Genomic DNA, 22311 nt, shown 5'->3' on the forward strand with positions numbered 1-22311 from the left:
GGAGCCATTGGGTCACACTCGTAAGTTTTTAAAGGGACATTGCATCGCAATTGAAAATTGCAGCTTTGCTTATATTGAAGGCCTGTGTATCGTTTTCGATCACGTGATATTTTTTGGGTCACGAATAAATACTAAATAAGGTGTTTTAAATTCACGTTGGGTCTCTTATGATGCTGAAGGAAATACAATTCATGCAAACATAAAATAGTAGGCATATCAAATTTTTGTTTCGTTTATTTTTTTTCACATGTTGTTGTTGTTAATAATAAATTTTAAAAAAAATCAGGCCAACATATGACATGAGATGGAGCCATTGGGTTACCTGCTCCAGCAAGAGGATTATTAAAGGGCCAGTAGACCTTAAAAGCGCTGCGCTGTTTTACTAACGACCATTATTTCTTGCGTAGTAGGCGTTTGAAATTAAGCGAGGCGATTGAAACGAATGAGTGGAGGGCATACGAGCAACTGCTGTCATTGGCGTGCGTCGGTCTTTTTTTTTTTACCGCAGTACGTCTGCAGCATCATCTGAGAGGCAGAGTCGCTGCTGTGGCGCAGCATAAGGCACCGTCATCGCATCAAGGACGCATCTGTTGGGGCTTTTTTGTTTTCTCTGCTGGATGATGGATTCGGTTGCGCGCCTCCAAGATGATCTACAGCGCGACCGGGAATACTTTCTTAGGTGCAAAGGCTGATTAGATAGCTGAAATTCCACGTTTTCCATCGTCGGAGAGGACGTCACCCCCCACCCCCCTCCCTACTCCCTGGAGGAGACTTTTAAATTGACGTTAGTAGGCGATCGGATTTAAATCAATGTCTTAATATATTTGTTTGTTTCGTACAAAGCAGCCGGCATATGTTGTAAAGTGATAATACTGTATTTCCATATTTCCATTTGCCTGTACGTAATGCATAGACAGTTGGTTGCATGTACACGTTCATACGAATACTTTCATGTTTGTCGTTTGACAACACTCGAGATGATTGCGTCTATTTCCACACCGCTGTAATGATGGTCAGTGGTAACAACCTCAGGGATAAAGGTAATAGAATCTCAAGGTGAAATACCGGACACGGGACACTGTGAGTCATCGCGCGAATTGTAATGATACACGTGCTTCTTTTTGCACATAAAAGCAAACGTGTCAACTTCAGCGCAGCTTATGTTGTCTGCAGCAATAATTTGTCGCATTAAATATTATAATCAGCATGAAAGAGTCGACCTTAGCCAAAGAAGTACAACAGCGTATCATCTGTGTATATTCGCTTTAAAAAACGGCCTGCGGGTGGATATATTTATCACATTACAATGCACGTGTAGCTGCTAGAGTGCACTTTATTGACGTTGCTTTTTTTTTTTTGTTAAAAACGAGCAATATTCTTCAAATAGAAAGCAGTATTAATCTTCTCAATAACTGTTGAACCGAAACCTACAAGTAACTAGATAGATATATCTTGAGATCCGTCTTTCCAATAAAAAGCTACACACAGTCTGTGGCATGACTCCTATACACGTCCTGCTCCTTTTCCTCTCCGGCACATTATTTGGTGAGTTCCTCCCTGGCGTCATTTTTGTTGTTGTCAAGTTTTACAAGATTGCAAAGGAGATGAAATTGCTGTCTATTCTGGTAATATGCAAACAAGTGCACCAGTGCAACGGAGCATGTGCGGAGCCCGACTCGGACACAGAGGCGGTGGTGGGCCGAGGCTTTAAACTGGGCTGCATCTCCTGCAAGAGAAGGAGTGAGGTCAAAGCCAGCGCCACTGTTGAATGGTACTTCAAGGCCAAAGGAGAGGTGGACTTTGTGCAGGTGAGACAACGCCTGTTATTGTTGAAATGTACTGTACAGTATTTATTCAGAGAGCCCTGCAGTATTTGTGTTTTGCGCGTGCATGATAGTACCGTATTTTCCACACTAAAAGGCGCACTGGATTATGAGGCGCATCTTCAATGAATGGCCTATTTTGTCATTTTTCATATGAGCCCACGGTGGTAAAGAAAGTGATTAGAAATGCCATGTTACCGTGTCATCAGATCTACACCTTCGGTGAGATGGGCCCCACGATTGAAAACGAACACTTCATGGACCGTCTGGATTGGAACGGGAGCAAGCGGAGCAACGACATCCAAGATGCGTCCATCTATATTCTCAACGTCACCTTTAATGACTCGGGAACATACCGTTGCTTCTTCAACCGCATCCTGACCTATGAAAACTACGAATTCACCACCGTTGTCAGCAAAGTGGTCTACCTCACAGTGGTGGATAAAGGTAGGCACGCAACCGTCCATTTGTGATCCAAGCATTGGGGGGGAAATAAAAAATAAAAAAAATTGAAGATGCAGGAATGTTGTGCTGTGCACATATCACAATGAAAATTCCTTTTTCTCCCCCCCTCATATGCGTGACGTCATCTGTCTCACCACCCCGTGCGCAGCCACCAGAGGTACAGCCTCCATCGTGTCCGAAGTCATGATGTACGTGTCCATCATCGGCCTGCAGGTGTGGCTCCTCATCGAGATGATCTACTGCTACAGGAAAATAGCGGCGGCCGGGGAGGAAGCGCTAAGAGAAGCCGCGTACGTAGATCAACTTAAGAGCCGTATTCATGTTGCGCAGCAAAAGTTATATTTCCCATTCCCTTCCAGGAATGCTGAATATTTAGCGATAGCTTCCGAAAGTAAAGACAACTGTGCAGGGGCGCAGGTTGGAGAATAGCCAAGGTATGTCCAAAAACGCTTAAGAAATCTAACGAGACATTTTCTTTCAACATGCACACCCAAAGTTTCAAACCTTCATGCTTCACCTACATTTTAAGTGAGATAATGTCCTGATTTGTAATTGTATTGAATGTACATTTTCATTTTAATTCCATTGAAATGTTAATTAATTTTGACATGTATTTTCAAATTTAATGGTCTCATGCAAACTCATAATCCACACTTGTTAAAATCAAATTTGAATCATTAAAAAAATGCATTCACATGTACTGGAAAATGCAAAATAAAAATAGGTTTTTTTTTGCAAGATTTGTAAAAAAAATGCTTTGGGGAATTGTGCCTTGTCATCTAATCACATTGCGTTTTCATTTTTAGGCTTCCATTTTGGAGTCCAATACACACCGCCAACTGCATGACAACTTGCGGAAAAAAGACGTCTTCATCTCAAGTCTTCTTTTTGATCTTTTCCTTTCCTTGATCTTGACCTAAAAAATGAAGCACAGAGAGACCTTGGTACCAGCACTGTTGAAATACTGTAGTTTGCGACGCACACAAGCAAAGCAGCACTTGGATGAGAAACCCATTATGCATGAATGAGCCATTGTTTCGAGTCATACAAAAAGTACTATGGAGACCTCATACAGTATGTATTTAGATAAGAGACGCAACACAGCGGAAGCCCGAAGGACTCTGTGGTTGAATAAAAATAATCTTGATTTGAACAGACAAAAGTGTGACAAACTCCAGGCATTTTCGCAAGAAAAGGGGTCTGCATTCTCTGTCGTTGGATGGTCTGACCCCGAAACAGTAACTTAAAAGGTACAAAATGGAGGCCTCGAAACTCTGAGGAAAATGAGGGAAGCACCTTTTGGAGTTGGAAAGATGGCTCCCAAAAAACAACATAAGCACAGGACACTTTCAAATAGTTTAAGACATCTGATCCAACATATCAGCAGCACTGTGGGTTCGGGCTTCACTAAGCAACTCGGCGGACACGTCTTCATTCAAGAACAAACCGGACTATTGCATTCATACAACTATCATCCTATGGTTCACCCTTGATGGCCGTACCACATTTAAGGCTACTCTATACCCCCTCCATTCTCCCCCAAGAGCTTCTTGGCAACGTACTGGGCCTCCTCCACAAGTCTACAACGGAACAAAGTTGCTTGAAGTGCTCTCTGTGAAACCAACCTGTATTTTCACATCATATCGAACTCATTGAGAATCATCACAAAGCAATGTTTGAGCTGGCATAATTCTGTCAACTGCTTAGAGTTAGCATGAGTCAAACCTTTATCAACCAGAGACTAATAAAGATTAGTGACACTCACCAAACGCGAGCAGAATCTTCTCTTGCCCAGGTAAGTTTTTAAAATATATATATGTGTTCCTATATTTAAGAATTATCTAGATATTGAGGTGGTAACATAGTGATTGACAGGAAGCAACGATTGAGGCAACCCCGCCCAAAATGACATTTTTCTTAAAGAGACAGTACTGTACATCAATCTCTGTCGCATCTTCTCTGTAAATTGGGTGTTTCTTTCTTCAACGTTGAATGGACTGTGCGCAAAATAAACGATGACATGTTTTTAATCTATTTAAACAAAATACAATCCATGAGTTGTAGAATACACAGTGGGAAGTGCCTAGGCCGTTTTTACCGCACTGCATCAGCAGCATCCTGTGAACTGAGAGGCTGAAGTGCCGCTGTGGCGCAGCAAAAAAACAGTACACGGAGCACAGGACGCACCTCTCATGATATTCCTCGCAATATACGGATTTGATTGCGCTCTTGCAGGTTAATCTGCGATGCGAGCGCGAACCAAGGGATTCTTTGTTGCGCAAGGAGTCATTCGAAAGCTGAAATTTCCACGTTTTCGAGAAGCCGCCGCCGTCGTAGGGGAGAGGACCGCATTTTCTCTCGAAGGAGGCCTCTAAATTGACGACAGTAGGCGATAAGATTAAAATGAAATATTTTGAGATTATTATTTTGGGGGTCGTGTAGTGCTGATGCCTGTAGTTGAAGCGATTTGATTATTAATTCATATATTCCTATCATACGTGTTTGCATGGACGTTGAATTTACTCAGTTGGCGGCATGTTACAAAAGCCGATTCATATAATGTCTGTTATTCGATACCATTAGGGATAAGTGCATGTATTCCCAGGCAGGTGGAACGATGTATCTGTGGATCCCGTCTTAAAAACCTCAGGGAACACATAATCGAATCTGAATGGGAACACTGCGCGTCCTCACATGAATTATTTTTTCTAAATATATATATTTAAAAATAAAAACAGAAGGAACCCATCGATCGAACCTTTACATTTAAGCACTTTGAAAATCATCTGCTAGCAGCAATAATTTCCGGTGTCGAATGCTATTATCCACTCGAAACTGTTGATTTGAGCCAAAGAAGTCAAACAGTTCTGTTGGGATTTTTCAAGCACATTCTGTGGCCATACAGAGGCTTGTTTTGCACATTACAAAAGCAAATTAGGGTTAGGTTTCAGCGTGTAAAAGCACGTTTCTAACTTTTGAACCCCCCTCCGCCACACACACACACACACACTCCCATTCCAATACAAAGCTCCTGTCTGTGACATGACGGCAATTCACATTTTGCTCCTTTTCCTCTCCTGCACATGGTTTGGTAAGTTACTCTTCTGGCTTTATGTTTTAGTGTCAGGCCTTAAAACAACCACAACGTAGACTTAATGGCTGTGTATCGTATTGATGCAAACAGTGCGACAGTGTGATGGGGCGTGTGCGGAGGTAGACTCGGACACAGAGGCGGTGGTGGGCCGAGGCTTCAAACTGGGCTGCATCTCCTGCAAGATGAGGAGTGAAGTCAAAGCTACTGCCACTGTTGAATGGTACTTCAAGGCCAGAGGAGAAGTTGAATTTGTGCAGGTGATGAGATCTCATCTGAGATTCAGTGACCGTAGTTGATTCCGAGCAGTCCGCATTTTAGAATTTGTCAATTGTGACGTTTTGTATGTTTTCTCCAGACATGTCAAAATGTTGGATTTACATCAAATGTCCTCATATGAGCCCACAGTGGTCAAGAAAGTGATTCAAAATGCCATGTCGCCGTGTCATCAGATTTACACCTATGGTGAGATGGGCCCCATGATCGAAAACGAACACTTCATGGACCGTCTGGATTGGAACGGGAGCAAGCGGAGCAACGACATCCAAGACGCGTCCATCTATATTCTCAACGTCACCTTCAATGACTCGGGCACATACCGTTGCTTCTTCAACCGCGTCCTGACCTACAGCAACTACGAGAACACCACCGTGATCAGCAAAGTGGTGCACCTGAACGTGCTGGCCAAAGGTATGATCCAATCGATTGCGCAAAGATGTGTCCAAAAATATCAAGTGAACAATGAGACAAAATACGAATGGGGAAAAGGGCTCACCGGTTTGCGCGTCAGGCTCACGGTCGCAACGCTTAACAGGATACTTGACTCGTTCAAGAGCCTTGTGAGGTTACTTCTGGCGTTTGCATGACGTCATCTGTCTTGCGTCCCTCCCTGTGCGCGCAGCCACCAGAGGTACGGCCTCCATCGTGTCCGAAGTCATGATGTACGTGTCCATCATCGGCCTGCAGGTGTGGCTCCTCATCGAGATGATCTACTGCTACAGGAAAATAGCGGCGGCCGGGGAGGAAGCGCTAAGAGAAGCCGCGTAAGTTTAGTTGACAAATTGCAACGTACTCAAACGCGGATGGCGGCAAAATACCCTGTAACCGGATTGCATGGAGTATCCGGTGCCCGCGAAAGGGTGAAATTGCTTGTTTGAGGGTTTAGAAAACCAGCGAATGCAACATCGCCTGAAATGGTCAGTTTAGTCATATCCAGCTTAATAACCATGTTCCCTTTGTTTTTTTTTCTCCCAGGAATGCTGAATATTTAGCAATCGCCTCGGAAAGTAAAGACAACTGTGCAGATGTGCAGGTTGGGGAATAGCCAAGGTTTGTTCAGACGAATTCGAAGCCGGGGGGGAATTGTTTCATGGGATCTACTAATCGACTATTTATCGATTTCCAGGCTTCACTTTTGGACCAAACTCATCTTTCCCGAACACCCCGCCACAGTCCACTAACTGCATGAAACCAAACTTGGGGAGGGGAACAGACTGCATCCTCATCTCCATCCCATTATGCATTAATTAGCCACGTCCTTGAAAGCATAACTCACGGTAAAGTATTATGTTGACATTCTGGATATTTGTATGACATGCGCAACACTGCCTGTGGTGAGACTGTTGAGGTCGATTGTACAAGAAGGCTTTTTACTAACTCGTCACCTCTGAATGTCTGATTTAAAAAATAATTATAATAATGTTATGTTATTTAAAGATTTTTTTTGGATAGATTGTCTTTCCAATCGAATTGCTGGTACGTTCAATGATGCCTTCAATGTACGAATAAAAAAATAAATAAAGGACAAAAGTCATGGTTTGGTGGTCTTCTGCAGATGGCGAATAGAAAGTTGCGGCTTTTTTCTGACTGACATCTGGTTCTATAGAAATGAAAACAACGGGGGCGTGTGTTGAGGTTTGCCTCGACGACGTATTATTTTTAAATAGTTGAAGCAACCGCGATGTTGCAAAAGCATGCTTAGGAGCACGCGAATCGTTTCACGGTGGGTGGGGACCAGGAAAAAGGAAAAGAGATGAAAAGGGAAGTGGATGGTGAAAACGCTCTGCAGATTTTTCATCTTATAATTTTAACACACAGTCCGTTTCAGGGTAGCGGGGAAGATTGAGCTGGTATTTCCTCTCCAGGGCGGGCGGCACGAAACGGCCTCCGAGGAAGTGATGGCGTCCCTTGAAAAGGGTAGCCGAGTTTTTGGGAGCCGTCAGGGAGATGAGCGTGTCGGGCTGCAATCCGTCGACACTCCCCTGCTCCACGTCCCAACCTTCAAAGTAACAACAGGGCGACATGATCACAACTGCCGTTGACATTTCGCCAAACACTCCTATGAAGTTTTCGACAAATCAAATCAAAAGAGCCGCATTATATTTCTGTTCAGTCTAGATACCGTCGTCGTAATATTCCGGAGGGAAAGAATACGGACGAACCTGAAGGGATGTCAATGCTGGCAATGGGGACAGTGGTCTTCTTCAGGACGTCGATGATCGAACCAAAAGGCTCTCGCACAGCCCCCTTAAAGCTGAAGCCGAAGATGGCATCGATCACCAGGTTGAAGGCCTCGTCAATCACTGGGGCCTAACAAAACAGCCATCCATCCATTATCTGAACTGTTTTATCCTCACGAGGGTCGCGGGACGAGCTGGAGCTGACCCCAGCTGACCCCCGGGGCAGTGTGCGGTGCATACCCTGAACTGCTTGCCGCCCAATCGCAAGGCACATATAGACAAATAACCATTCACGCCATGCCGTCACCTAACCAAAACTTTTTTTTTAACTCATATCTTAACAGAGTAAAATTCGACTAAAGTTGTGACAAACCTCGGGCATCTCTGTAAGAAAGGGGATCTCCATTTTTTGGCACTGGGTGGTCAGACCGTGAAATAGTGGCTTGTTCGGCTTCTTCGGGTACAAGATGGAGGGCTCGTAACCCTGCGACAGAGAAGTCACAAAGGAAACTTCCTTTTTTGCTCGCGAATATGGCTGACTTAAAAAAAAAACACACACAAAAACATGGGACACTCACAAATAGTTTAAGATGTCTGGCGCAGACCAGGCCGTCTCCTCCGTTGTTACCTGGTCCACATATAACCAGCACTGTGGGTTTGGGCTTGACCAAGCAACTCAGTGGATACGCCTTCATTGGAAAACATGAGACTCTTATATTCACATTATCATCATTGTGGAATGAAAAGGACATCCGGGTTCACCCTTGTAATGGCTGTTGCACAACTGAGGCCTGCGAGCTCCATCAGCTGGTCCACACTGAAACCGTACTCAGTGAAGAGCTCCTCATCAATGCGCTGGGCTTCCTCTTGTCTGCAGTACACATACAGGTCAATTTTTTTTTAAACTGAGAACGTTGCTTGAAATTTTCTCGCTAAAACACACCCAAGGTATTTGATACTGTGGGCCATGGCGGAAGCTGGTCTGCTACTGTAACAGTCGTTCTGATGGTTGTGAGCCGACGGTGACAGTGGGCATTTCCCCGTTTGAGCAAAGACTGCTGCGGCCCGTGAAGTCACCAGGAAGCCGATTCCAAATAGAGCGCGCACACTCAACATTCAGATGGTCCTACAAAAGGAAAAAGCAGATGTGAGCCATCCTCATCATGCAGTTTGTTGCCATGGCTGACTCTCATCTCAAATCACACCGGTCGGCACCAAACTCCTATTTTCCAGAAACAAATTGCAAACATCTTTGAATGCGTTAAAACTAAGTAGCAAACGTCAATGGCAAGTACAGTAATGGAGTATAATACGTTGTCACTGAGACAACACTAGCTTCATACATAACACAACGTGATTTATTTTTCTTCTCAGTAGGGTGCATTTATGAAAATGTACTGTATAATTTACAGTGAACGTGTAATTTTACTCTTCAATTCGTTAGGTGCTTTTTCAGGCAATTGAATCAGTACAATACTTCTACTTTAACCATTAAAAAAATACAAAACAAGTACATCTGCATAATAACAGCATGCGAGTACTATTGCCACCTCGGGCAAATATCGATTAACTGTTGACTTGAGACAGCGTCTGACGATTTTATATATTCAAGACGGTGCGAACTTTCGGGAATTAGGTCTGACTTAACAGGAATTCAACTTTAACGACAACCAGAGATTAATGGATATCAGTGACACTCACCAAATACCGCGGCGATTTTCCGTTTAGCATGCAAGATTTTAGTTAATGAGCATGCAATAACACAACTTACAAAAAAAAAATCAACACGTAGAGAGTCAGCAACCCGAAGAAATGACCTACTTCCGGGTTTGAGGAGCGGAAGTGAAACATGCCCTATATTTCAAAATAAAGGTATAGAACCAGGAAGTTGCTCTGATTTCAATATAAAAGTCAAGTTGTTGAGAGCTGAAAGAAATCTTGATATACTGTACTCCAACCCCCACCCATATTCCAAAACACATGTTACGTCAAGTTAATGCTCAATTGTCCTGAGGCGTGAGTGTGATTGTTTGTCTTTATGTGTCCTGCAAACGGCTGGGGGTATCTCACCTCAGCTGGGTTTGACTCCAGCTTACTTGTGTCACCAATAAGAACAAGCACTAAAGAAGAATAACTTTATTGATACCAAAAAATGTTCACAAAAAGGGGAGCACATTATATTCACTTCAATGCTGTGAAAAAAGATACATGTATACGCATCATCGTGTTATAAAAGTAGTGTGTCATTGTAATTTTAAAAAAAAGTCTTAACAGTGATGTTAAGGTGTCAAAGTTCTATTTGGATTGGAGTGGATACAACTTTATTGTCAAATGTGCTGTATGTGTTCTATCCAAACCTATTCCATAAGCATGCCTATGTACATTTGCGTAAATACTTTTGCAGACTACATGTAGAAAATGATATAAAAGTACCTCAAATATAGAAAATAAATTGGAATGTAAATGAAAACGAAATGAAAAGATCCAGGGGCTCACATTATTGGACAGCTCTCAATTCGGGTTCCACTCTGAGGGTGCGGGGGGAAAAAAGGTTTAGTAGCAGCAGCAGCCATTTTTCCATCATTGTCACTTTTTTTGTGTGCCACTATCGGTTTTGTTGTACTGGTCTCACCTTGCGTGGTGTGGTACTACTGAACACGTAGGAATGGGGCAACAACCCCTCCGAGATGCCGCCGGTGCGGAAGGAGCGGGAAGCCGAAGACACGGGGCTGCAGCCGTTGGATTTGTCCGAGGGGAAGCCGCAGGAGCCGCACAGAACTGTACGACTACGCAGATTGTATTCGCTGTCCCCACAGGTGCTGTGAGCCACCTGCTGCGGAAACAACAGACTCTGTGGACTCTTTTCAAAAATTGACCTATACAATTTATTTATTTTTTTGTTTCCTGAAGAGTGCCCAACTCCAGTTATAAGAGTTTTGATTTATATTTGCTTTATTGACAATGAAGTAAGTGCTCTTGATGTGCACACGAGTGATTTTTTTTAAATACATCATGTAACTTCGGTCATGATTGCCTCACAAAATTGCCATTTCAATTTTTTTGTTGTACAGACATCTCGATGACATTACCATGTCATCATCATCCTCTTCCAAATGTGTGCGAGTCACTTTCCTCATCGCCATTTCCTGTAAGAAAAGGTCAGGTCAACAGATAAATGTTGATGTTTGTCAAAAGCTTTGTCGTTTCAAATATGTCTCACCTCTCCATTAGTGTTGATCAAGGTGGTCTGGAACTGGTCTCCGGTGCCCCAGTTGGACTGTGTCTTCCAGACCAGGTCAGAGGGTGGATTGTGGCTTCCCCCAGCACCAGCCGCCCAGATCTGGTTATCACGTAAAAAGCCATGTAAGCACATCGTCGTGCATTTATTATTATTTGTTTTAGATCTGTGCCGGAAGTGGTCATCGCTTACCGTGACTCTCTGGCCAGCCTTCAAGATGAACTTTGAGGGAAACTTGAATGCAATTGGTGCAGAAGATCCGACCTGTCGCTTCACCTGCCAGTTCCCTAAATTCTGATCCTAAAGTTGAAATGTCGGAGCGAGTCCAGAAACACGATTAGGAAGCGATGGCATGAAATGAAAACGAAGCCTTTCATGCACGCTGTAACCAGAGATAACATGAGTGGTGACCTCATCTGCTTTATTGCTGAGTCGGACATATTTGCCATCCTGGTCCACCTCATCCACGGTGACGCGCCCACTGGCAGAGGCCTGCTGGGTAATGCGGGTACGTGCCACGGCACCTCCGGCGAAGCTCGAAGCCTCGCTGTCCGTGTCGTTGGCACGCCTCCTCTTGGTGGCCGAGTTCTGAGCACCGCAGCTGAAGGAACGGCAATGAGCCGACGCGGTCGAGGAGCGACTCGCTGCCATCCTTGTCGGGGGCGGGCTCGGAGAGAGACGCAGCCTGCGGACAAACGCGAAGGCATCGGCGACAATTAGAGTCAATGTTGGGAGTTACGTTTGTAACCTGAACACGGACCTCTCCTCCTCGCCCTCGAGCAACTTGCGGTAGGCGCTGATCTCCATATCGAGAGCCAGCTTGACATCCATCAGCTCCTGATATTCGTCCAGCTGCTGTTGCATCCGCTGTCTGATCTCAGCCATTTCTCGGTCTTTCTCCCCCAGCAGGCGACGCATGGTGTCCCGCTCTCTCGACAGAGTCTCCTCCAGGTCCTTCACCTTTGCGTCACGAGCTGCAAGCTACATTCAACGCACAGTCGGGTGGACCCTCGTGAACTCATTTACTCCCAAAGACGTTTTTAAACGTCTTTTCAGACTTGGTCCAGAATTGGCTGGTACTGAATGAGTTAAGGATTTTGCAGCAAAGGCAGCTTACAGTCTGCTAATACTGTGACAGAGGAAGTATGTGTAATTCAATTTGAAGCTCATTGGGAAAGACAAACAAACAAACAACAACATCAAGTGAACAATAAAGACAATTTCATGGAAGAAACATCAGCGTTTAGGTTGCAAATGTAGGCCAGTGCTTCTGAGCGTGTCCCCGACGGCCACCGCGAAACTCAAACTCGACTCGGTGTTTGATGATTCACGATGATTGGCCGCCTCGCGTCCCGCGTTTACAATTCGCGTGTTGCAGTCGTTTATTGAAAGTTCACCTGCTTCTGCAGCTGGCTTAACTGAGCCGACACGGACTCCAGACGGACCCGCGTCTGCTGGAGCTCCTCGTGCGCCGCGCCCACCAGATGGCTGCTCCGGTCGGCTGATTGACGTGCGCCTTCCAGCTTAACACACACAAAAAAAAAAACACAGATGAGATGGGAGAAGGTGCACAACATTTTGCGATCGTTTCGAGCAAGCACATTGTTTACCTTGGAGTTGTAGGTCTTCTCCACATCCTCCTTGTAGAGTTTAATTTGAAGTTCCTGCTGGCTTCGCATCTCCATCAAAGCATCAGCCAATTTGCTTTCAAAGTCTTGTTGGTGGCCGTTGTCCAACTCCACCATGCGGGACTCGTGGCGCCGCTTGACCTCGCGCAGCTCCTGCGTGGGAAAGCGGTACATGAAAATGACACTCTCGCGCTTGCAGCTTTTTTTTTTCCCCCATAAAACATGATGATAATAACGGGGCCTGACCTCAGAATGAAGGTTCTTTTGGAACTCCAGCTCTTCCTTGAGGGTCTGAAGGCGATTCTCTCCATCCACCCTCCTAAGCATCTCATCCTGCAGCTGCTTTCTGGCATCCGCCAGGCTGGTGTCAAGCTAATTAGAACACGAGCGCAACACAATCGTTTGCCGGTCAATGTGATGTCATTCACCGGCGTACGAGGGCTGGAAACTGAGCAGGGCGGGGGTTCGATTTACCTTAGCAACCTGCGTCTTCAGGTCCCTGTTTTCTGTCTCGAGCGTGCGCTTTTCTCCTAACGCGGTCGTCAAAGACGCATCCTTGGAGTTCAGCAAGGCCTCCAAGTCTTTGAGCCGCTGCAGCGCTCCTGACAGATCCGATTCTTTTTTCGTGTTCCTGAAACGACAGATCACACGAACTCACCGCGAGGCAGTATGGAAAAATGGAAGAGAGAATAACAGGAAACCCAAGACTTGAAGTCGTAATTTCCTCGACGCAGTCAAATGTGCTATTTTGAGTAAGGATTTTCTCTGAAGGGGGGGGCAGGGGGGGGGGGCGGGGAGATACTTTTATGTTTCCACTCTAGCACACAACTTTTTGAGCGACACTGTTTCCAGTCTTCTCCATCTCGCCACAAACCACAGCTTTTGGTGTTTGGTTGCCACATTGCCACGGCAACAGCCCGTCTCTGCCAAACACACTGGAGTCATCAGGCCAATATTTATGGAAGAGTACGAGTAAAGGAGCCCTCGAACTACTGCCACGTATCGCGAGTGTGTCAGAGGAGGAGGGGGAGGAGGGAAGAACTTAGTCATTGATGTGTGTGACTATGGGATGTCAAAATGGAGGCCCGATGTCGAGCCGTAATTCGTCAAGAAGACACTATGTCGTGGGGTGTGGCTCCAGCAATAAAGCAAGTCTCATGGCAGCAAATTTTTCATACGCCTCAGTTATTAATAGTCCGTGTTGTTGCCATCCCAGTCACATTTATGCATCGACAGAATGAAACGAGAGGGAGCTCGATACGACGGGGCACTCTACCTTGCTTTCAGCTCCTTGTATTCCTCTCGCAGCTTGCCCAGCTCCAGCTGTAGGCGTGCACGCTCCTTGGCCACCGAGTCCAAAGTCTTACGGGCATCCGCCAGTTCCGTCTCGTAGGCGGCCTTCAGACCCGTCAGCTCGCGCGAGACCTCCGTCTCGGACTCGGTGATGCGCAGACGCAGGCCGGCGTTCTCGACTTCCAGGGAACGGACCTTGTCGATGTAAACGGCCAGACGATCGTTGAGGTTGCTGAGATCTTGTTTCTCCTGAAGACGCGTGATGCGGTTGGGGGAGAGCGGGGAGTTTGCGCCCCGAGGGGTGTTTTTTGGTGTGGCCATCTCTTGAGCTTGCTTCTGCGGATTGGGTAAAGACCCAGTACATGCATAAAGGTTCGGGGAAGTACACCATGGACACATCAAAGAAACTTCATATAAGTGGTTCAAAGTCAAACACAGGCTGCTTTATAAATACACACACACACACACAAAATGAGAAAAAAACATACCCTTTGGAATCGTAGAATATTTACTCTGGAGGGTCCCTTTGAGATCACCAGCACGCACCGTTCAGACCGTCGCCAAGTGTATACTGTACAAATTTATCCGAGTGCCCAAAGGAAAGAATGAGATGGGAGGGGTGAAGAGGAGACCGGCCCTAAAAAGTTTGGCAGCCACTCGGGGGTGGTTTGTTCCTCTCCATCTCTCTCTTTCTGGTCTGTGGTCTGAACAAATGAGTCACCCTCTGCAGCTATTTCTTGTGATTGAAGTCAATTCATTTTTTTTTGATAATTGTATGTTAACAAATCCCCCCAACTTCCGTGTATTCTTCCATTTCAGGAACGATGCATTTCAATGAGAATATCTGGCACCAGACGGCTGAGGTTTTTCAGGTTCGAGGCGCAAATCACTCGACGTTCTTTTCAGTTTTCAATCAATCATTCAATGACATTAATGACATGTTTTCGTCATTCATTTCCAAACCAATCTTCCAAAAATGCATTTGCACTGCCACGGAGTGGGGAACGAAAGCCCAGCTACCTGCGAGGAAGTCAGGCAATTGGATCACTGCACTTTCAATGACTCTACTAAGCGCCATTCATAATTTAAGAGTGGATCTTTGGAGGGCTTGGCCACCAAGTGTGAAATTAAACAGCCGAGTAAATCTTTTGTTTTCCCGCCTGGTTCTCTCAAATGTGTCTGTGAGGGAGCGTTTCGGAATTACGTAACAGTTTCTCCGCCCAGGACTAGACAGCAACTTTGGGTGAAGACCTTCCACTTTGAAGCTATGGCTTGACTAAATGGTCTGAAACACCCCGACAAAGGTAAACCACATGTAGAATATGGGACTAGGGTTCACCCACCATGCAAATGTGCATTCACTTTATTTTAAATGGTTGCATTGATGAACAAATCTTGAATAATATTGCCGGAACAATCAAGACTGTAAATTTCCCCAGTGTGGGACGAATAAAGGATATCTTATCTTATCTTAAGATTTGACTTAGGTCAAACATGCTTGGAAAAAAATTCTGTGAGTGGTCTTTAAATCACTGAATGGTTTGGGCCCCGAATACATTCAAGAAAAGCTAATTGAATATAAACCCACTAGGGTTCTAGGAACTAGGGACTCGGGTAAGTTCGTGGGAACCCAGGTTGCAAAGCAAATATGGTGAAGCAGCGTCGAGCTGTTATGGTGCATGCAAGTGGGATAAATTGCCAAAGCAGACCTTTGATGATGGTCTTTTAAGCATTAAAATTGATTTCACTGCGAGTCTTTTTAGAATGCTCATTTGTTTCCCCTCTCTCTACTTTGATTTTTAACATAGCTTCTTTTGATCCTTTTTAGCAAGTTACTTTTGTTTTCAGCTTTGCCTTTGAAGGTCTTTAATCGTTTCAAAATGCATTGGGTTCAAATGTGACGTCATCCAAGTGCTGAGGCTGTCATGTGGTCTGAGGAAAAACCCGTATTGGATCACAGTGATCACATGGACAAACTCTTTTGAAATACTGGTACCCTGATGTAAAAAAATGTGATCTCCCACTTAGAGAGGTTCTGTCAAAAAGTTGACATTGATCAAATGCGGTAGGCATTGTGTGATACAACCTTAAAGCTAAAACCAATCAACATGCGTTACCCTGCAGACAAAAGAAAACATGCAACTGGAAGTTTAGGAATCACATTTTGGACAGGAAAGCGTTTATCATCTCTCATGCACACACACAACAAAAAACATTAAAGCTATATGTTCAAAAGAGTCCACTCCTTATTTTACCGTGCACATAAGGCAACTTTGCAGCACTAATCAGCGGCTCAGCGTCAGGGAAAAAAACGGGAATCGTATTAAAAACACACGCGGGCATACATCGGGTTTTAAAAAAATTGATAACGGTCGAAAAGTGGCCCATCTAAAAGTCCCACCGCGACGAACACGTCGGCTCCGTGTCGACTCCCAAACAAGCGCCCCATTCGGAGGTTCGTGCGCACGCACACACACTGACAAGCAGCAGCCGAGACGAAGGGGAAGCCTCCATTTTAGCTCCCGTGGCCGCTCGACGCCTCACGTGTCCTGGCCTGTCTGCCTCACATGACCCTTGTGTTTGTCCCCGTGATCACAAGCCTCCATCTCGGCGGATCCGCGCTGTTGCCGTCGCTCGTCCCCACCCCGATCGAGCCTTCATGGATATGCTGGAGCAGAGTGTGGACAGCTCGGCGAGGTGAGGCTCGGCCCGGCGGCCGTTTCTGTCGTTCGACTCGCGAGGCTCCATCGGAGCAAGGCCGCCATAGTTTAGACGCTCTTTGCCAACGCTCTTCTTTATATCTTTTAAGCTATTTTGACACGCTTACTTTTCATCGCTTTGCATCGGAATTGTTTGGCGACTATTTGTTGCTTCGGCAATGTTGCATTTATACATCTAAGCGAGCATCTTATTTCTTTTTGATTGTTTCGTGTTTAGCTAATGTGTAACGTCACGGTTACGCTACTGCAAGACTACATAACCAAAGTAACAATTTAAGCATAGTTTTTATGTTTCTATTTTTGGCAGCCCGGTGTTAAAACTTTACAGGGTGCACGTCTTGTGGGATTATAAGTACTTTATTGGGCCAGAATTAGCATAGTTTTGGAGTTATTAAAGTCATTTCAAGAAGACGTACCTACTCGAACTGCAGCCAAAGACTGCAACGTTTGGGTTTAATTACCCACAAACGGTAATACTTTTCTACATTTTAAGTTGCAGCTGTTTGATTTTACTTACTTTTAATGCGTTACTGCAGTACAGTACTGTACTTCATTTTTGCCTTGACATGTAGTTTGCTCATGTGACCACGCGGTAGCGCCGCTCACCCGCAGCCAGCCTTGGGCAACTTTTTTTGTAGCTTGTGATGCTAGTTTCGAGCTGTCTGTTTCTTTCGATAAAATCGTATTTATTTTCTCATTCTTTCTCTCCTGTTTTTCTAGTCACGACAAACAGGAGTCCGACGATATTGAGCACTTGCAGGAAGGTATGAGCTTTATTTCCAGCTACTCATGAGAATATGTTTTGACAATACAGTAGTTGTTATGATTATTTGATCCTAAACCGTTTGAAGACATTTAGTTAGGTGTATCTCATAAGCTCACTCATTAAAATTTTGTATTTGCATATGAACTGTCAGTCTCTCTACGTGATGCACAAATATAAAATTATTCTAGACAATCTAAATTGTGCACACTTAATTGTCCATAAGTTTGAATGTGATTCAATTATGACAAAACATATATTATATATTACGAAACATTGCACACTTGTCCCTTAAATAACATTTTTTGAGGGAACAAGTTTACAAAACTGACTTTTAAAATCCAACTGCATGTTTTTTTAAACCGGTCTGGCAAGACATTTCACTTAAATTGTAGCCTGTAAGACAAAAATTTTAGTTATAGGTGACGCAACGCAGCCTGTACACTAGTGGCATGTAATAGGAGTACATAGAGATAGAAGAGAAAGAAGAACCGAGTATGGAAGTTCGAATACAGATGCCATGTTACTGCTGTGTTTACATTGAAGTATTTCCACATGGGTGACATGGCACCAACTGCACCAATCCAAAGTTATGCAAGGCTGGTAAAGTGTCAGCATCATGTTATCAGATCTTTTTAATACGAGGACATGCGTACAAATACTGGGAACTATCTAAAACGTCATTAAAAAAAAGACCATCCATCTAATTTACAGCCCACATATCAAGGGGTAAAGACTATAGCCATAGCAACATCTGGTACACTCCTCCTCATCTCAACTTTTTGTTGTGACATGGCAAGCATATGTGACATAAATGACATGTGTTACTTTAACTGTCTCATATGTGCCCAATGTTGACTGGCATTTGCAGGAGAAGTAGAGGATCAGTCCACTGGGACTATTTCTGCTGTCCCACAGGCTGCGTTTCCTGACCACAATGTTCAGTACCAGTTCCGCACAGACAACAGTGATGGGCAGGTAAAGACGATAGCGGTTGATAGTTCAGTTGGGTTACGTTTTCTTTCTATTATGGGTTTAACATTGTCTATTTGTTTCTTCTTTCTCTCTCTCTCTCCTCCCCCCCTTTCCACTCTCTCTCTCTCTAGGTAACCTATCGTGTAGTTCAGGTGACAGACGACAATATTGACACATCCTCTGACGCCACCGGGGCCGTTAGCGTCGTCTCGACCGCAGCGTTTGCAGGAGCGCCTCAGGTGTGTGAATGACAACACAAACAAATGTTACTGTGAATTCACTGAATTTTTGTATGTTTTACAATGATACTAACAACTGAGGTCTCTTAAAAGAGAGCCCTATACTTCCCACTAAATTATGACGATTGGTACGTGCCACTAAAGTGGAAAAAAAAACATGAGCCACAGGTGACGTACAGTTGTTTGAAGGAGACTCACACTCAAAACAAGCAAATACAAAACAAGAATGACTGAAAATTTACGAATATGGCTTCAAATTGGGATTCATCCCTTTATTCTTTCCCATCCAGGCCGTAATCCAGAACCCCTTCAGTAACGGAGGAAGTCCCGTCGGGGAGACGGTGGGAGGAGAGACGCGTTTCGCCTACTTCCCCGCTGCCGCTGTCAGTGACGGGACAGGCACGGCCGTGTCGGTGCAAACCACCTCGGAACCCACAATCACACAGGGGGCAGGTGAGTTTGCATTGTTACACTTAACATGGCCTTCCAACTTTGAGTCGAGGAAAATGGACATGGGCAAAGGCAGACAATCATTTGCCGAGTGCTGTCATTTGAAAATCCACACAAATTAACTTTCTTTTTTTTTGCATCTAGGTCAGTTCTACGTAATGATGACCCCTCCTGATGTGCTGCAGTCGGCAACACAACGGACCATCGCACCGCGCACACACACTTACCCAGCGTGAGTACACAATGCCTCCTTACACTTGTTTTGTTTTTGTTTTTTGTTTTTAATCGCCCAACTCCCACGTCTATGCACAGCCGCTCTCAGTCCTACATTTAAAAATGATTTCCATCAAACTCCTCTGGAGTCAAAAAAAATGGGGGGGTTCTTTTTCATTTTTTTCAAAGAGGGGGCTCTTTAAAAAAGAAAAACTAAATTCCCAAAATGGTTTGTTGAAAATCACGCTGAAAAACAGTAACAGGAGAACAATATCCATCCTTCTGATCAAACATCTGAAAACCGCACTGTGTCCTACTTACCTGCCATCCCCAGAGACGTTGGTGAAAGCGAGATGTTGCAGCATGGCAGCACAAACTGGTGAGGAGAACTTTCACATTCGAACCAATGCCGCAACCCCCCCACTGTCACTCCCGTCGTTTACACATCAACGCAAAATGTGCTGTATGGTGTGATGTGTTTCTTTGTCCCTGAAGTGCATAGTGTCGATTTCATTTTCGGTTAACACCCTGCAATTTTATTTCAAATCCTGCTTTGTCAGTCATCCTTTTTAAATGCCCCCCCTCCCAAAAAAAAAAATCCCCTTGGCATGAATGCAAATAGCATATTTTCAAAATTGGCTGATATATTGAACTATCTCCTTGAAATGTGGGCTGTGATATGGAGGGCGACCAAAATGTAGTAATCTTGATGGACCGATGGGGGCGAGGGAGAAAAAAAAAAAAAGAAAAAGCTTTCAACTACAACAAGCATCACTGATCATAGAAAAAGTGTCTTGTTAACTTGGATTACCAGTTACTCGTATAATTAAGAGTAGTTCATTTTTCTTGGGATAAAATTGGAGCCACAACAAAACTGTGTGTGTGTCACTTCCAGGAAGGTGGATGGTCCACGAGCGCCGAGGGATGAAAGAAGAAGAGCACAACACAATGAGGGTATATAGCGCTGTTTCATTAAGACGATAATTCTGATGTTCGAGCATTTCGGGAAATAATTGGTTTGAACTCCATTTTATCTTTCAGTGGAGAGAAGAAGAAGAGACAAGATTAACAACTGGATTGTCACGCTTTCAAAAATCATCCCTGACTGCAACATAGACAATAGGACTGGTGCTGTAAGTATTGTGCAAAAACTCTTACCACAAATATATATATTTTTTAAAAATGCAACATCAGTCAGACCCTGGTGTTAAGTTTTCAACAGCGCACTGCACATGGTTTACCATTTTGATTTTAGTTTCCAGCTGATTAATCAGATGTTGTTATGATTATGACTAATCTATCCCCCCACCCCCTCCAGAGTAAAGGAGGCATCCTATCCAAAGCTTGCGATTATATCCGAGAACTGCGTCAGAATAACCAGCGGTTGCAAGAGACCTACAAAGAAGTGGAGCGAATTGAGCTGGACAATGAAATGCTTCGACAACAGGTATTATTTATTTCCTTGCACACCGGCAAAGTCACACATTTCATTGAAAGTGTTATGATGCTGTGTAGTTTTTGTGCTGCTGCTACTCCTTACAAACAATTAAACAAAAGGCCAACAAAATATACACACATAAGCAAAATTACTGGGACCCTTTTGTCTGGTTTTAGAAGCTTGACTGTTCACATGCTTGTCTATAATTTTCTTTCTAATCTCCTGAGGCAACGCGCTACTTGGCTTCCTCTGGTTCATGTTTAGTGTGGTACACGCCATATTGCTGAACAGCAGAGTGATATTAATTATAAGACAGACCTTAAGTGAACATGTCCCTCATTTCTGTGACGACTGTGAGGTTTTCTTTGATTAAAGAGGGGAATCAATAATCTTGTCCATGTGTGTACCTCTCGCATTCGCAACTGGCCGAAGTAAAAATCGTATCTGGTGTTGGCATGATATTCAGAATTGTCCTCTCTTTGCCTCTTTATTTCTCTCCACGTTTCCAGCTGGAGGAACTCAAGAGCGACAACGCGTTGCTTCGAGCACAGCTACAACAGCATGGCATAGAACTCAACGGAGAGTCAACACCCCAGTGATGAGGGGATCGGACATCGACAGAGTCGCAAACAAACACGGTTGTGTATTCCCGCTCAACCTGAACAATACCAGGAAAGGAATAACCACTGGTGACTACTTCCATCTGGATCCCATTGAACATAAAGTGGGCCAGTGGCCTACTGATGGACCACTGACAGACGTCTCCCTCCATATGCTGCTGGTCAATGGCTGACATCTACTGAGCAGCTCAATGAACCCCTCACCTCTGCTTCAAGGAGAACGACCTCGGCGCACCACCACACTTGCACACAGCTTTATGAATTGAATTGAATACAACTTTTTATTTGACTGTAATTTATAATCCTGCCAGTCTTCTCAACTTCTCAGCCTTCTGTTAATTCTGTTTTTTAAGCTATGAAATGAAATAGGAAGTACCACTTAAGTACCACTCACTTTTTTTGTTCTTTTAATTTATAAACCTTGTCCAAAGTCATCAGCACATTTAATTATTCTTTTCAGCCAGTCAATCAGTCATACAGTTGTAATGGTGTTGTTTTTATTTTAGCGCAAGACCTAAACAAGGAGTAAACCTAGCTCAGGTAATTGGGGTAGTGCACTGGCATCTGGTTTCCAGATTTTACATATAGATTTTATTTTTGGATATTTTTTTTTTGTCTGCAAGTGCAATGGACAGATATTTAAGACACTTGCATTGTGTGAATCGGTTTTATTTGGCATCACATGTAGTAGGTTAGTACAGTTTTCTTTCTGTGTCATTGAGGTTAATGAATGTGGGGGTTCGTTTGGAGACCCACCTGTTTGGCCTCACGGGCATTTTTATCTGTGTTGCTTCCCTACTAATCAAATACGCAGCAATGCTTGGGACCTTAGCGGCAAATCGAAGGCAATAAATTATGAGCATGAATGAACTGATAATATCTGAGGTGTGACGTGA

The 22311-nt window shown here is 44.2% G+C and overlaps 5 protein-coding genes across 9 annotated transcripts; 3 read left to right on the forward strand and 2 right to left on the reverse strand.

Annotated features, from left to right (window-relative positions):
• Positions 1-303: 303 nt before the first annotated feature.
• On the forward strand, positions 304-4057 carry LOC127604811 (sodium channel subunit beta-1-like). Its single transcript, XM_052072123.1, has 6 exons — positions 304-1545; positions 1642-1808; positions 2033-2270; positions 2437-2578; positions 2648-2722; positions 3095-4057. Exons 1-5 carry the CDS (start codon positions 1497-1499, stop codon positions 2715-2717), a joined length of 666 nt encoding a protein of 221 aa, XP_051928083.1. The 5' UTR covers positions 304-1496; the 3' UTR covers positions 2718-2722; positions 3095-4057.
• A 363-nt stretch (positions 4058-4420) lies between these two features.
• LOC127604812 (sodium channel subunit beta-1-like) lies at positions 4421-7192 on the forward strand. The gene is made up of 6 exons (XM_052072124.1): positions 4421-5379; positions 5473-5639; positions 5832-6069; positions 6281-6422; positions 6634-6708; positions 6785-7192. The coding sequence occupies exons 1-5, from the start codon at positions 5331-5333 to the stop codon at positions 6701-6703; spliced, it is 666 nt and encodes a 221-aa protein (XP_051928084.1). The 5' UTR covers positions 4421-5330; the 3' UTR covers positions 6704-6708; positions 6785-7192.
• A 96-nt stretch (positions 7193-7288) lies between these two features.
• On the reverse strand, positions 7289-9694 carry naxe (NAD(P)HX epimerase). 2 transcript variants are annotated; one of them, XM_052072118.1, is made up of 7 exons: positions 9540-9694; positions 8782-8964; positions 8601-8709; positions 8417-8527; positions 8212-8322; positions 7821-7968; positions 7289-7657 (listed from the first exon to the last, which is right to left on the reverse strand). In XM_052072118.1, exons 2-7 carry the CDS (start codon positions 8952-8954, stop codon positions 7458-7460), a joined length of 852 nt encoding a protein of 283 aa, XP_051928078.1. In that variant the 5' UTR covers positions 8955-8964; positions 9540-9694; the 3' UTR covers positions 7289-7457. The 2 variants fall into 2 exon arrangements, with proteins under 2 accessions (XP_051928078.1, XP_051928079.1); XM_052072119.1 differs by having other exon boundaries at positions 9610-9692.
• Positions 9695-9959: 265 nt separating this feature from the next.
• Positions 9960-17152, reverse strand: LOC127604805 (lamin-A-like). Of its 3 annotated transcripts, none has more exons than XM_052072109.1 (14): positions 17134-17152; positions 14486-14568; positions 13981-14333; positions 13179-13335; positions 12951-13076; positions 12687-12857; positions 12474-12599; positions 11837-12057; positions 11488-11761; positions 11269-11376; positions 11059-11178; positions 10928-10984; positions 10471-10671; positions 9960-10366 (listed from the first exon to the last, which is right to left on the reverse strand). In XM_052072109.1, exons 3-14 carry the CDS (start codon positions 14316-14318, stop codon positions 10331-10333), a joined length of 1935 nt encoding a protein of 644 aa, XP_051928069.1. In that variant the 5' UTR covers positions 14319-14333; positions 14486-14568; positions 17134-17152; the 3' UTR covers positions 9960-10330. The 3 variants fall into 3 exon arrangements, with proteins under 3 accessions (XP_051928069.1, XP_051928070.1, XP_051928071.1); XM_052072110.1 differs by having other exon boundaries at positions 13981-14330; positions 17134-17150; XM_052072111.1 differs by lacking the exon at positions 17134-17152 and having other exon boundaries at positions 10471-10668; positions 14486-15417.
• usf2 (upstream transcription factor 2, c-fos interacting) lies at positions 16270-22292 on the forward strand. 2 transcript variants are annotated; one of them, XM_052072116.1, is made up of 11 exons: positions 16271-16694; positions 17438-17481; positions 18352-18458; positions 18587-18694; positions 18985-19147; positions 19289-19376; positions 19692-19736; positions 20253-20311; positions 20399-20490; positions 20676-20804; positions 21305-22292. In XM_052072116.1, exons 1-11 carry the CDS (start codon positions 16657-16659, stop codon positions 21392-21394), a joined length of 963 nt encoding a protein of 320 aa, XP_051928076.1. In that variant the 5' UTR covers positions 16271-16656; the 3' UTR covers positions 21395-22292. The 2 variants fall into 2 exon arrangements, with proteins under 2 accessions (XP_051928077.1, XP_051928076.1); XM_052072117.1 differs by lacking the exon at positions 19692-19736 and having other exon boundaries at positions 16270-16694.
• Positions 22293-22311: the final 19 nt, after the last annotated feature.

Source organism: Hippocampus zosterae, chromosome 7 (genome assembly GCF_025434085.1).
Source record: "Hippocampus zosterae strain Florida chromosome 7, ASM2543408v3, whole genome shotgun sequence".
NCBI lineage: Eukaryota > Metazoa > Chordata > Actinopteri > Syngnathiformes > Syngnathidae > Hippocampus > Hippocampus zosterae.